At 37.5% G+C, this 16,186-nt stretch overlaps 1 protein-coding gene across 1 annotated transcript; it reads left to right on the top strand.

Moving 5' to 3' along the window:
- The first annotated feature begins 9,756 nt into the window (after positions 1 to 9,756).
- Positions 9,757 to 16,186, top strand: LOC137814740 (uncharacterized). Its single transcript, XM_068617631.2, has 2 exons — positions 9,757 to 12,342; positions 16,088 to 16,186. The coding sequence occupies exons 1-2, from the start codon at positions 9,757 to 9,759 to the stop codon at positions 16,184 to 16,186; spliced, it is 2,685 nt and encodes an 894-aa protein (XP_068473732.2).

Below are 16,186 nucleotides of genomic sequence, written 5' to 3'. Positions count from 1 at the left end.
CTCCATGGATCCATCAAGATAAGACTAGAGAAGAAGGCTCAAAAGCTCTCCAATGATCACTCAAAATTTGAGTAGAGTTTTCTTAGATTAATTCCAATCTGAATTTTACAAAGAGAGCACCTCTATTTATAGCCTAAGGTGCTGAAAAGTAAGCTACACAAATTCAAAAAAACTCCCTCCTAAAAAGCTTCTAGAATTTGCGCCTGAAACAAAGCATGAGGAAGGTGTGATCCCTTCTCTCACTTTGGCACCTCCTTATTTACTCCTACACCTATCTACTAACACACCCCCCCTAAGACTCTTAACTAAAGACTAAAAGATGCTAAAACAAAAGAGGTTTCTAATGTTTCCTTCTAAGCACCTTCAACTAAAGAAATTACAAAAAGAGAAAATAAATGTCCTCTAGCTCCCAAAGCTTTGAACATGCTTCTTGTAATCCTTTGAGGTGGACTTTGACCTCCATGGGCGTCTTCTATTTGTGCCTCCACCTCGTCTTGATCTTGTTGATTGGCCTCCATGTCCTCTTGAGCTTGATCTCCATCACTTTGGGATGCTGCTGCAGGCGCACTTTTTTACGTCTCGAGTCGATTAATTTCTGTTGATTGGATATCTAATGTGTAAACGATCCAAGCTCTTATGCCACTTGATGGAAAAAAAATGCACGCGGAGGCAACACACATAATCACGAATCAACTGCAGAAAATAAACAACACAGGATTTAACGTGGTTTGGTCGCCAACTGCAACCTACATCCACACGGGCAACTATTAGGTTTTCATTTCTGTCCTGTTGCACCCTAATTACACGTACAATGATCTCTTTAAGGCAGTTTCTTCCTGCACCCTTAAATTTTTCTTTTCGTGCACTCTTCAACAGTAGTGATGCTTTTAACACTCAACTCATGGTAAAAAAGAAATTACTAACTTGAAATGTTTCCTACACATAACAAATAGGTTTCCGTTAGAATAATCTAAAAACAAAATAATTATATTGATACATTGTAGAAAACAGTATGTATAATATGATGAGAAATGTATTCATAGTATGGTTGCACACAACAAATGTTTTTCATTAAACCAAATTATATCTTGAAAATGGTGTATATTTAGAACAAATAGGTTTTTAGTTCTTGTAGATGAGAAATATGATGAAAAAAACAAAACAAAACAGATGTTTTTCATAAAACCAAATTGTATCTTGAAATGGGGCTTGCACAGAACATATAGGTTTTTAGTTCTTGTTGATGAGAAATATGATGAAAAAAGCATAATAGAACAAAACAAATGATTTTTATAAAACCAAAATGTATATTGAAATGGTTCCTACACAGAACAAATAGGTTCTTAAGATTAAAAATAAACATTTTAAACTATATTAGTAAACGCAATATGATGAGAAATCTATATACAAAAAACCCAAGAGAGTATTTTCCAATCATGGTGTAAAAACCAACTTACCAAGAACTCCTGATGAGTTTTTGGGGTTTTTGAGAGTTTTTGAGACTGACAGGATTGAGAAGTGTAGTGCAAAATCCATGGAGAAGAGCACAAATAAATAATTAAAAAAGGCTCCAAAATTCCTCAAATATCAAGAATCACATTTGAAATTCAAAAACCATTACCTTGTTTATGTAAGCTGGCTTTGTTATGAAAATTTTGCAATAGGCATACTACCCAAATTTAGGCTTGTGTGAGAGAAAAATGGAAACCTACTTTCCTCCATTCAGAGAAGGTTCAAGGTGGTGTGAGAGAAAAAAATGGAAACCCTGATCCTCCATTCATAGTACCTTTAGATTTTTTCCAATTGTCTTCCACTCATAAGTGAAAAGACTTTGCATTGGGTACGGTAAGGCCTAAGTAAAAAATCTGGAGTGATATGACATAACACATTAAAAAATCATAAGTCTATTTAATCAATGACCACATTGGAAATGATGACCCATTTACCTTCACGCAAACCTAACATGCACCAAATATAAATGAAACAAAATATCATCAACCTCAGAACAATCAAGTGAGATCTTATAAAGTAGTAAATCATCATTAATGTATCTAATTAATGATAATGCAAAAAGGTAAGCAAAATGAGCGGATCAAATAACAAAGATAGATGAAAAATAAATAAACTTTAAAACTGTAATACAAATTATTCATAAATGATATGAACAAATGGCCTTAAAAATTGGAATACCAAGTGATAAAAATGAAATGAAGAAATCAAAATATCAGAAAGCCACAAACTCATCAGAAATTGAATGAAAAAATGACGTTAAAATGATGGAATACCAAGTCATAAAGATCTGGTGAACAACAAACAATATCATATGCAAACCATATAAATCTCCAAAGAATAACATAGAAAAATGAACTTAAAAATTGTAATGCAAATGGTTCAGAAATGAGATGAACACACGGTGTTAAAAAACTAGAATACGAACTAATAGATAAAAATGAGATGAAGAAATCACAATTTCATATGGAAACAATATAAATCTCCAAAAAAATATCATAGAAAAATGGAGTTACAAATGCAAAAGAGAATAGCAAAAATAGCATTAACAAGCTTTAATAACATAGAAAAATGGACTTAAAATTTGGAATACCAAAGTGATAAAAATAAGATGAAGAAATGAAAATATCAGAAAGTCAGAATACAAACTTAATAGAAATGAGATGAACCAATGATGTTAAAATAATGGAATACCAAATCATAAATATCATATGAACAAATCATAATATCAGATGCAAACAATGCAAAAAATATAAATCTGTAAAGAATAACATAAAAGAAATTGACTTAAGAACTGTAATACAAACTCAACAGACATGAGATGAACACATGGCCTACGATGCAAAAAATATAAATCTGTAAAGAATAACATAAAAAGAAATTGACTTTAGAACTGTAATACAAACTCAACAGACATGAGATGAACACATGGCCTACTAACGTTAAAAATGATATAAATCACCACAAAATTACATAAAAAATGGAGTTACAAGTGCAAAAGAGAAGAGCAAAATTAGTGTTAACAAACTTTAATAACATAGAAAAATGGACTTCAAAAATGGAATACAAAGTGATAAAAATAAAAACATCAGAAAGTCGGACTACAAACTCAACAAAAGTGAGATGAACACATGGCCTTAAAAAAATGGAAAACAAACAATAAAAATTATACAAATCTCCACAAAATAACATAAAAAATGGAGTTACAAATGCAATGCAAAAAAATAAAGCAGGAATGACGTTAACAAACTTTAATAACATAGAAAAATATGGACTTAAAAACTGGAAGTGATAAAAATAAAAAACATTAGAAGGTCAGAATACAAACTCAATAGAAATGAGATGAACACATGACCTTAGAAAACTGGAAAACGAACTGATAAAAATGAGATGAAGAAATCACAATACAAATGAAAAAAATGGTATAAAAGATTACCTGGTCCATGGAGATGAAAAGAACAAAACCGAAATGAAATGAATGAATGACTCAATACAACATCCTATATATAGTGAAATACCATCGTCAATGTCATTTCAAATTTCAAAAGCACGTGTCAAGTGTGCATATGTCTAATGGTGTTATTGGAAAAAAGCAATTTTCAAATACACCATCTCCATAATTGTTGAAATTGTGAAAAGCGGTAAGAGTAGGGTAGGGTTCAGAGAGCTTTGTAGAGAGGAGAGGAGAGAAAAGTGAGGGTTTGAGAGAGGGAAAGCAGAGTGAGCATGAGAGAGAAAAATCACACCTTTAAAAAACAGTATGCGACTTGTTTTCAATGGTTCATGTAGTGTGTTTTGATTGGAGCACACTTTGCTATTATTGTATTAAACCATTTGATTTTTTTTTTTTTGCGAAATTTTCTGATGTTGGCACGTGACAAAAGTTCCTGTAAAATGGATTCTATTTGTATTATTTATAGATTTATAAATATCATCTATAACTTTTAAAATTTTAAAAAACTAAATAAAAAAAAACTAATGCAATGTATTTATTACACATTAATAGTATATATTATGTAATAATATATTAGATAAATAATAAGACCATCATGTTAATATTCTATTTTGTATAAAGATTATTATTACAACGATATGTAGTTCTTTCTCCAAATAGTGTTTTTTTTTTTTATTTGTCGCATTTAGTTTTCATCTTTTCCTTTATTAATTTTAGTATTAATTTTTTATCACTTATATTTTTCATTTTATTATACTATCCATTAAAACACAAAAAAAAAAATCATAATAAATATAATACAAATTACACATAATAGTTTTTTTTTAAATTATTAGAAAAACACCTAACATTTTATGAAAAAGTAAATCACACAATAGTTTAACTCTTCTAGCAATACACCCTAAGCTTCTTAGGGATTCAATTCCAATATATTACACTTTTGTAAATGAGTGATGTTCTTACAAGGACCAAGAACACTAGAATCAGGTTGACAAGATTAACTGTTATACAAATCTTCCAATCTTGGGCTGGACTCTCTCGGTTTCTTCTTGGGCTGGGTACTCTGGACTTCTCCTCACGTTGGGTGCTCTCGGCTTCTCCTCAAGGTAGGTGCTCTCGGCTTCTCTTTCGGCTAGGTGCTCTCGGCTTCTCCTTCAGCTAGGTGCTCTCGGCTTCTCCTTCACACAGATGGGGGGTGTACCTGCAAGTCGCTTTGATGCCAAAGTCAGAAATAGTTTAATGATCATCAGATAAAAATCACTCCTACCTACCTCTTATGTTGATCTCCTATTTATACAGTTTCCTTAATGGGCTTATGCTTTTACCTTTGGACTTTCTTTTTACACCGTTTTGTTATTTATGCACCCCCTAATGCAGGCTTTTAATTTAATTAGGCCTTATTACAATAATATTTATATTTTGTTTTATTCTTTTATGCATAACCTCTCGGTTATGTCTTGTATTTAGCTTTCGGCTTAACCTCTCGGTGTCTCTAGCATTCTTCAAACCGAAAGACATGACTTTATAACAATAATTTGCAGTATCTATGGTCAAAGTTGTTTTTGGGATATCCAGTTCATACATTTGTATTTGATTATGCCCTGAATAGGCATCAAGAAAGCTCATCATCTTTTGTCCAGATGCCCCATCCACCAATCGGTCTATGTTGGGTAGTGGTTATGTGTCTTTCGGGCAGGCTTTTTCAGGTCTGTATTGTCTGTGCACATTCTCCATTTTCCATTCGGTTTCTTAACAAGCACCACATTGGATAACCATGTCGTATACTGAGCCTCTCGAATGAAACCAGCTTGCATCAACTTTTCGGTTTCTTCAATTGCTGCCTTTCGTCTTTCTTCTCCCAACTTTCTTCGTTTTTGAGATACCGGTCTTGCTTCTCGGCAAACAGACAACTTGTGACAAATTACCTCCGGATCAATTCCAGGAATATCAAATGGTTTTCAAGTAAATAAATTTTTGTTCTTACATAACACCGTGATGAGTTTGTTCAACAATTCTTCAGGCAAACTTCCACCTATATAAGTACATTATTTCTCGTCCCGGCCCAATACCACTACTGTTGTCTCTTCTTTTGGTTCTAACCTCTCATCATTTAATCTGGGGTCCAAATCTACCATTGCCACCATTCTTTCAGTATCTTTATTTGTTTTCAAATTCATCTTCAAACCTGCTGCATAACACTCTCGAGCATCTTTTCGATTGACATAAATTGTTGCTATCTCCCCCTTCTCTGTTGGGAATTTCATGGCTAAGTGCGGTGTTGAGACTATTGCTCCCAACTTATTCAAAGAAGATCGTCCCAACAATACATTATATGATGTGGAAGCATCCACCACTAAGTACCTGATTTTGATCTTTTTAGTCTTACTGCCTCTTCCGAATGTTGTCATTAAATCAACATATCTTTTTGTGCTAACTCTTTCACCCGAGAAGCCAATGATTTGTTCTCAGAAAGGTACAATATCTTTTTCTCTCAAGTGCAACCTTTTGAAAGTATCCCAAAACAAAATATCAATTGAACTCCCCTGATCAACCAAGGTTTTCATGACGGCATACTCGGCTATTTCTACTGTTATCACCATAGGGTCATCATGATCACGATCAATTTCTTGAAAATCTTCATCTGTAAAAAACATTGGTGGCAAAGTTCTTCTTTTGAAAATATGATTAATGGTTCTAATACTTCTCCAATGTTGTTTTCTCGCTGACGAGGATTCTTTTCCAGAGAACCCACCTGAAATTGTGTTTATAAACCCCCTGATCGGCCTTCCCAAACTTCGCTCCCTACTTCGCCTTACTGACTGTGTGTTTTGATAAACTCTATCATTTCTTCCTTCTGGCCTTCCACCCCTTCTATCATCTCTCTTTTCTACTCTTTTATTTTCTCTTCTTTCAAATCTTTCCACCCTTCTCTCTCCTATCTCACCCCCTCTCAAACCTCTCTCCGGACTTAACCTCATTCTTGTATTTCCTCATCGAACAAAACGTTTCAACTGCCCTGCTTTAATTAATTCTTCTATTCTATCTTTCAACCCAATACATTCTTCTGTATGATGACCATGATTTTTATGATATTCACAATGTTTAGTGTGATCTGCTCTCTCCGGTGTTCTTGCTTTTCTTGGTGGCGGTATTATTTCTGCAGCCATAGTTTCCTGTAGAACTCTTGTTCTGTTTGTATTCAAAGGTGTGTATTGTTGGAATTTTTGACTTCTAAACTTTTCTTGGGCTCTTCTGACCATAGGTCCAATTTCTCTTTCCATCACCCTCTTCTCACCTCCATCAACCCTCACCTGGTTTCGGAACTCTCTTAGTTCTTCCATCTGCATAAATTTTGACGCTCGTTGCCTTAGTTCATCCAAATTAGTCGCGGGTTTTTTTTGTAAAGGCTGTCGGCAAATGGTCTCGGTTTTAATGTTGTTATCATATGATGCATGGTAACCTTTGGGCTGAGATTTCGAATACCCAAGGCGACCTTTCCAAAGTGTTCCATGAACATTCTTAACGACTCTCCCTTTTCTTGTCTTATGTTTACCAAGGCAATTGATGTTAAATGATGAGGGCGACTAGTTGCAAACTGAGCACCAAACTTTTCCACCAATGTATCGAAACAATCAACACTCAAAGGTGGGAGGCGCGTGAACCAACTCAATGATGCTCCTTTCAGCGTCGTAGGGAACACCATGCACATAACATCATTCCACGTATATAAGCTGATCTGAGTGGTGTATATTGCAATATGTTCATCAGGGTCTGTACTTCCATCATATTTGTCAATGGTCAAATTTTTCCAATTGTCAGGTAATGGAGTATAAACTATAACATCATAGAACGGATGCTTTCTGGAAGATGCTCCTGTAAAGCCCCCAGAGTTTTCAAGCAATCTTCTTTTGGTTTGGGAACTTTCATTGTGATGAATCCTTTTGTTCACATGTGCTCTAGGCTGAACAGTTTCAAAGGATGAATTTAAAATTGTTTCCTCTTGTAACTTTCTCCTCATATGTGCATTTTCGGCTCTCAACATACTTAATTCTTCTTCATTATTCTTCTTTAACATCTCAAATTCTTTTTGTAGTTGTACCAACATTGCCATTGACATGTTAATATTGTCTACCTGCTCTCCACCTTGTTCTTCTCTTTGATTCATCTTGTCTTCAACCTTTTTCAGCTACTTCTCGGCCCCACGGTGGGCGCCAAAATGTTCTTACAAGGACCAAGAACACTAGAATCAGGTTGACAAGATTAACTCTTATACAAATCTTCCAATCTTGGGCTGGACTCTCTCGGTTTCTTCTTGGGCTGGGTACTCTGGACTTCTCCTCACGTTGGGTGCTCTCGACTTCTCCTCAAGGTAGGTGCTCTCGGCTTCTCTTTCGGCTAGGTGCTATCGGTTTCTCCTTCAGCTAGGTGCTCTCGGCTTCTCCTTCACACAGATGGGGGGGTGTACCTGCAAGTCGCTCTGATGCCAAAGTCAGAAATAGTTTAATGATCATCAGATAAAAATCACTCCTACCTACCTCTTATGTTGATCTCCTATTTATACAGTTTTCTTAATGGGCTTATGCTTTTACCTTTGGACTTGCTTTCTACACCGTTTTGTTATTTACGCACCCCCTAATGCAGGCTTTTTATTTAATTAGGCCTTACTACAATAATATTTATATTTTGTTTTATTCTTTTATGTATAACCTCTCGGTTATGTCTTGTATTTAACTTTCGGCTTAACCTCTCGATTTTAGTCTACCAGTACAAGTGATAAGTCTTAAATTTAACTAAAGAATCAAGAATCACAAAATTGATACACTATGCCACTGCATTTATAATTATCTACTATATTGTTATTGATCACCTTAATTCATGAATTTCAATTAAGATTGTGGTTTATATTAAATATTTAATTTTCGATAAAGTAATTTTTTTATTAGCAGGGACAATCAAGTTAAAAAATTAAAGAAGAAAAATATGTAAAAAATTTGTTGTTAAATTAAAGAAAAAAATTTACCAGAAGTTATCTAAATTAAAAAAATTATTTTAGACCTATACATATGAACTATAAATAACACTTATCTTGATTGAAAACAACGAGTACTCATATTATTATAATTGAGTTTGAGCAATAGAAATATAAGAATAAATTATGTAAGAATGAGTTAAGGTTTACAATTCTGAAACTATTTATTAGAATTGAGCGATAAAATATATAAATCAAATGAAATAAACGTAAAAATAGTTGACAGTTACAAATAGAAATAGAGAGATGTTATGCTTTGTATTTGCCTTTGCTTATTATCCTCTTTGCTAGAGAGGAAGCAACACAATTTCGTTCTTTCGTTGCCTCAGGTTCACGGTCACGTCTTATTTTTCAAATTTTCGCTGCATTTTTTGAGTTGTTTACTTTCTTATACATTATTTTTTGGATTTGTAGCTAATAAAATAAAAATAATAATTTAAAGAATATATCGCATGTTCAATGATAAAAATTAAGCTAGTGTTAAAGTAAATGAAAAAAAGTAAAAAGGAAGAAAAATAGTAGAAGATAAAGAATTGAAATAATACCTGACAAACATTGAATTTGAGTTCATCTAACTCAAAGAGGCAGCACCGTATCATTTTTATATGGATCCAATATAATTTTTTAAACCCAACATTCCCCTTATCTTATTTATTTTAAAATAAAGTTATAGAGGAGTATTAGGTGTGTGTACTGGTAGGCACCGGACGAACGCACGTGGCCGACCGGCCTTATACACTAAATGGAAACGAACGCACGTGGCCGACCGGCCTTATACACAATAAATGTAAGGGCATTTATGTGACAAGCTAAGGTGGTTAAGATACACCTCCGAAGAATAAGGAATATGCGTTTAGAGAAGATATGTTCCCCAGGTATTCCGGAGCACGACTGACAAGACATATCCATAACCACCCTGAGCCCAAGGGATAGAAAGCCCATTAGGCAATCCTATAAATACTGTGCTCAAGCCAGAGAAAGGCACGTTTTCATTCACTTACGAAACTGCGCTTAGAATCTCATACTTACTTGAGCGTCGGAGTGCCTTCGCAGGTACCCTCCCCCGCCCGACCGAAGTTGATAGCACGAAGGGACGACCGACCAAAGGAGACAGCAAGAAAGGACAATCGACCAGAGGAGAAGAAGATCAACACGTCAGCAATTACACCACGTCAACCGACCGTGCCTGGGCCCCATCTCTCCACTCAGGTACAATTGGCGCCCACCGTGGGGCCGAGGCAAATCTTCAATTTTTGAAGCTATAATGGTTGCGACAAGAAACAACAACGACGCTATGGCAGAACAGATGACTATGATTCAAATCCTCCAAGCTCAGATGGAGGAACTGCGACAAAAGGGGATGGAAGACCATCGTCAACATGAAGAAGATAGACGCCTCCAAGAAGAAGATAGACGCCGCCAAGAAGAAGAAATCGCCTTATTAAGAGAGCAGAATGCACGACTCCAACAACAGGTCGATAATCCCGAACGAGAAGGCCAATCCCATATGGCCGACCGAACCGCCTCTCGCATACCTACACCTGCCAATACCAATCCTGCTTCCAGAGCTGAAACAGTCGAAAGAAAGTCAAGGAAAAGGGGTCATCCTTTTACAGACGAAATTATCACCACTCCACTTCCTGACAAATGGAGAGGCCTCGTCATTAAACTCTATGACGGCTCGACCGACCCGGACGAACACTTAAATGTCTACAAGACGCAAATGACTTTGTATACCACAGATAACAATGTGTGGTGTAAAGTATTTCCCACGTCGCTCCAGGGAGAACCTCTTACCTGGTTCACAGAGCTGCCTCCAAACTCCATTAACGATTTTGACACCCTAGCCGCAAAATTCTCCACTCAATATGCCACTAGCCGACCGCATCACATGTCCTCCATGTCTCTCCTAGCGGTACAACAAGAAAAAGGTGAATCTCTTAGAACCTTTCTAGATAGGTTCAACAAAGCATGCATGAACATCCGAGGGCTCAAACAAGAGGTTGCATTGCACCATTTGGTCTCGGCCATCCGACCGAGCCGTTTCACTGAAAGTCTCATCAAGAAACCACCTCAAGACATGGAGGACCTTCGAACTCGAGCAACCAAATTCATGCAAATCGAAGAACACATTGATTACCATCAACGGTTCAAAGCTGTCGGATTCGGAGCCCTTAAAGACCAAACCCAAAGTAAAGAAAGAGAAGTCGAAACCGAACGAACCGTCCGAACCACTCTGAGGTCCGACCGGAATAGGGGAGGCCGAATCCCCAGGTTTAACAGTTACACCCCTTTAACTGTGCCGAGGGGACGAGCCCTAGATGAAGCACTACAAACGGACCTAATCCCGACATTGAAGCAGTATCAAACACCACCGAATGCAGATACTGCTAAGCGTTGTCAATACCATCAGAATTTCGGTCACACGACCGAAGGATGTCAAGCTTTGAAGGATAAAATTGAAGAACTCATCCAAGCTGGCCATTTACGGCAGTTCGTCAAGAGGACAAGGAGTTCAAGATCCCCACCACGGAATACTGACCGTCCTTCCCGTGGTGTCGACCGGTCGTACCGTAACGATTACAAACGCCACACTGACCGTAGCCAAACTTCGCGAAAACGCAGCGAAAGCCCCGTTCGGCGTACACGCCCCCGTAGCACAAGTCCCGACCGAAACGCCCGACCTCGCCAACGAGTCCGCGAAGTCATCAACATGATTGCTGGACCCGTTAACTTGGGCGAACCGAACCACGAAACAAATTATATAGCTGGAGGATTTGCCGGTGGCGGGTGCTCAAATTCCGCCCGAAAGAAACATCTTCGTGACATCCAGTCCGCTCATGCTACCACGAGGAGGCGTCCACATATACCTCCGATTACTTTCACTGACGAAGACTATATAGCCATAGATCCAGCCCAGGACGACCCCATGGTCATCACTGTAGAAATTGACAAGTTCGCAATTGCCAAGACTTTGGTAGATCAGGGTAGCTCGGTCGACATACTGTATTGGGACATTTTCAAGAAAATGCGCATCCCAGAAGCACATATTCAGCCCTATAACGAACAAATTGTAGGGTTCTCAGGTGAACGGGTCGATACTAAGGGGTACATAGACTTGTACACAACCTTTGGTGAGGAAGACGGCCTCCATAAAACAATAAACGTACGATACCTCCTGGTTAACGCACAAACTTCCTACAACATCCTGCTCGGTCGTCCGTCCATTAACAGATTAAAAGCCATTGTGTCCACTCCACACTTAGCCATGAAATTCCCCTCGGCTAACAACGACATTGCAACCATCCATGTCGATCAAAAAACCGCTAGGGAATGCTATGTAGCAAGTTTGAAAAGTGAGCCAACTCGACGACTCTATACAACCAATACGGACGACCGAGTCCCGCAAAAACGAGGACGTTCCCCCACACGGCGTTCCGGACGACACATGTCCCGTCGTCAAATGATAGCCCTTGTTGACCTCGACCCTCGCATGGACGATCCCCGTATGGAAGCAGGAGAAGACTTGCATCCATTCCCGCTTCGCGATGATCGCCACACTACGCACATCGGTACTTCGCTGAAACCGGACGACCGAATGGACATCGGGACGACACTTGTTAAAAATTCCGATCTTTTCGCCTGGACGGCCGCTGATATGCCTGGCGTAGACCCACAGGTTATCACTCACCGATTATCACTGTATAGAGAAGCTAAACCAATAGCTCAAAAGAAAAGACATATAGGCGAGGAACGACGTCAAGCCGCACGTGAGGAAGCCGACAAATTGTTACAGGCTGGATTCATTCGGCAGGCCCATTACACCACATGGCTAGCCAACGTGGTTATGGTGAAGAAAGCGAACGGAAAATGGCGTATGTGTGTTGACTACACAGACCTCAATAAAGCTTTACTCAATTCATATCTCGTTCGGTTTCATAGGTATTTAACGAAATCAGAATTTATCGGATTTATATATACCTCGCTCGGCATCAGAATTATCTTATTACTTTAATGTAATCAGAATTATTTATGTCACGTTCTGCATCAGAATTATTTACTCAATCTGATGCCTCGTTCGGCATCTGAATTATTACCTCAACGTAATCAGAATTATTTATGCCACGTTCGGCATCCGAATTATTTACTCAATCTTATGCCTCGTTCGGCATCTGAATTATTACCTTAACGTAATCAGACTTTTTTATGCCACGTTCGGCATCAGAATTATTCACTTATTTATGCCACGTTCGGCATCAGAATTATTCACTTATTTATGCCTCGTTCGGCATCAGAATTATCTTATTACTAATGTAATCAGAATTATTTATGCCTCGTCCGGCATCAGAATTATCTTATTACTTTAATGTAATCAGAATTATTTATGTCACGTTCTGCATCAGAATTATTTACTCAATCTGATGCCTCGTTCGGCATCTGAATTATTACCTCAACGTAATCAGAATTATTTATGCCACGTTCGGCATCAGAATTATTTACTCAATCTTATGCCTCGTTCGGCATCAGAATTATATTATTACCTTAACGTAATCAGAATTATTATGCCACGTTCGGCATCCGAATTATTTACTCAATCTTATGCCTCGTTCGGCATCTGAATTATTACCTTAACGTAATCAGACTTTTTTATGCCACGTTCGGCATCAGAATTATTCACTTATTTATGCCACGTTCGGCATCAGAATTATTCACTTATTTATGCCTCGTTCGGCATCAGAATTATCTTATTACTAATGTAATCAGAATTATTTATGCCTCGTCCGGCATCAGAATTATCTTATTACTTTAATGTAATCAGAATTATTTATGTCACGTTCTGCATCAGAATTATTTACTCAATCTGATGCCTCGTTCGGCATCTGAATTATTACCTCAACGTAATCAGAATTATTTATGCCACGTTCGGCATCAGAATTATTTACTCAATCTTATGCCTCGTTCAGCATCAGAATTATATTATTACCTTAACGTAATCAGAATTATTATGCCACGTTCGGCATCCGAATTATTTACTCAATCTTATGCCTCGTTCGGCATCTGAATTATTACCTTAACGTAATCAGACTTTTTTATGCCACGTTCGGCATCAGAATTATTCACTTATTTATGCCTCGTTCGGCATCAGAATTATTCACTTATTTATGCCTCGTTCGGCATCAGAATTATATTATTACCTTAACGTAATCAGACTTTTTTATGCCTCGTTCGGCATCAGAATTATTCACTTATTTATGCCTCGTTCGGCATCAGAATTATTCACTTATTTATGCCTCGTTCGGCATCAGAATTATATTATTACCTCAACGTAATCATAATTATTATGCCACGTTCGGCATCCGAATTATTTACTCAATCTTATGCCTCGTTCGGCATCTGAATTATTACCTTAACGTAATCAGACTTTTTTATGCCACGTTCGGCATCAGAATTATTCACTTATTTATGCCTCGTTCGGCATCAGAATTATTCACTTATTTATGCCTCGTTCGGCATCAGAATTATATTATTACCTCAACGTAATCATAATTATTATGCCACGTTCGGCATCCGAATTATTTACTCAATCTTATGCCTCGTTCGGCATCTGAATTATTACCTTAACGTAATCAGACTTTTTTATGCCACGTTCGGCATCAGAATTATTCACTTATTTATGCCTCGTTCGGCATCAGAATTATTCACTTATTTATGCGTCGTTCGGCATCAGAATTATCTTATTACTAATGTAATCAGAATTATTTATGCCTCGTCCGGCATCAGAATTATCTTATTACTTTAATGTAATCAGAATTATTTATGCAAGTGTGCATTGCCCACATGTCGGGTCCAGCAATTTTCTATGCCACATTGTTCATTAACTCTTCAAAAGAGGCGTCAGGCTGTGGGCCAGGGGTCTCCCCCTCGGCCTCCTCATTTAAATTATCATCGGGGTTGATCGGCACCAGCTTTCCATCAACTATTATTTTTTCTGTCGTACTGGTCGTCCTCCAGGGATGCTCCATGCAGGCAGGCCGCTTGTCCGATGCCTAACCGAAAATATTCTTCGCTAATGCGAACGTCCCGTCATTCCGTTAAATTTAATGTCTGACAACTCGAAAGGCACAACAATTATTACGACTCTTCGGCTTTTATTCACCTCGAGCCTGGGGGGCAAGTGTACTGGTAGGCACCGGACGAACGCACGTGGCCGACCGGCCTTATACACTAAATGGAAACGAACGCACGTGGCCGACCGGCCTTATACACAATAAATGTAAGGGCATTTATGTGACAAGCTAAGGTGGTTAAGATACACCTCCGAAGAATAAGGAATATGCGTTTAGAGAAGATATGTTCCCCAGGTATTCCGGAGCACGACTGACAAGACATATCCATAACCACCCTGAGCCCAAGGGATAGAAAGCCCATTAGGCAATCCTATAAATACTGTGCTCAAGCCAGAGAAAGGCACGTTTTCATTCACTTACGAAACTGCGCTTAGAATCTCATACTTACTTGAGCGTCGGAGTGCCTTCGCAGGTACCCTCCCCCGCCCGACCGAAGTTGATAGCACGAAGGGACGACCGACCAAAGGAGACAGCAAGAAAGGACAATCGACCAGAGGAGAAGAAGATCAACACGTCAGCAATTACACCACGTCAACCGACCGTGCCTGGGCCCCATCTCTCCACTCAGGTACAATATTTTGAATGGAGATGGTGGTGGTATAGTGGATTGCTTTCGTAGTGGAGGAAAACTCTCACTCTTAGTTGAAATGTCAATGGATTCCAATATCTGGAAGCCTGCATGTATAGTTACGGATGCAAGAATCTAAAAGTTATTATCACAGTTTTGAAATATAGAAATTCGAAAACTGCATGTTTAGTTACGGATGCAAGAATCTAAAAGTTATTTTCACAGTTTTGAAATATAGAAATTCGACTGAACATATCCATAAATGAATTATAAGTTCTTAATATCTATATCTGAAAGCGTTTTTTGAATTCTGAATTTTCATATCCAGAAATTAGTTATCAAATTTTTATATCTGGAATGGTTTGATTAAGCTTACGAATATTAATATATGAAAAACAGACTTTCCTCATTAAAGATTTAGGATTTACATATATTATTGGGTGCATGTGAAAAATGGTATCTTGGAGGAAGAATCAGCCACTCAAAGAATGTACATAATTTATAATTTTTGGAGAAGAAAAAAAAAACAGATCTCCCACTCAACCCAATGCCTCAGTTTCTCAAAAAGGAAATTACCAAAATATAGAAACGTTTCAAATGTTTATGGAAAATAAAATTCTGCAAGAAAACAAACAATAACATAGCAAACAGAAATATTTAGAGGATTAACAATAAATTGTATAAATAAGATATAAAGCATGGAATATATATCAATCTCATCCAATATTATTATAGATAATTGTATATATTAAAAACAATTATAATTTTTTTAATTTTTTACAGTTATAGATAATAAAAGAAAAGAAGCTAATTAAGCCCAGGCTTGAAAATCTGATGAGACAGACACTCTGCAAGTTCTCTTTTTTGCCCCTTATATGCCTTTTGTTTCATTTGGGTAGTCAGCAATGGGTGGAGGTGATGCTATGAAAGCATCAAGTTTGCTGAGTTTGCTGAGAGATATCCAATTCGTATTCATTAGATCTGTTCCTGTCGGTTGA

The sequence above is a fragment of the Phaseolus vulgaris genome, chromosome 10 (assembly GCF_051622355.1).
Source record: "Phaseolus vulgaris cultivar YP4 chromosome 10, ASM5162235v1, whole genome shotgun sequence".
In the NCBI taxonomy this organism is placed as follows: Eukaryota; Viridiplantae; Streptophyta; class Magnoliopsida; order Fabales; family Fabaceae; genus Phaseolus; species Phaseolus vulgaris.
The sequence above is the reverse complement of the archived record's forward strand: the minus strand, read 5'-3'. Positions and strand labels throughout refer to the sequence as shown.

Bases quoted from the DNA above. Each gene is read 5' to 3' on its own strand.
- LOC137814740 (XM_068617631.2), top strand. From the start codon at position 9,757: ATGGTTGCGACAAGAAACAACAACGACGCTATGGCAGAACAGATGACT. The intron at 12,343-16,087 runs GTGAAGAAAGCG...TCATTTGGGTAG, and splicing joins GGCTAGCCAACGTGGTTATG to TCAGCAATGGGTGGAGGTGA.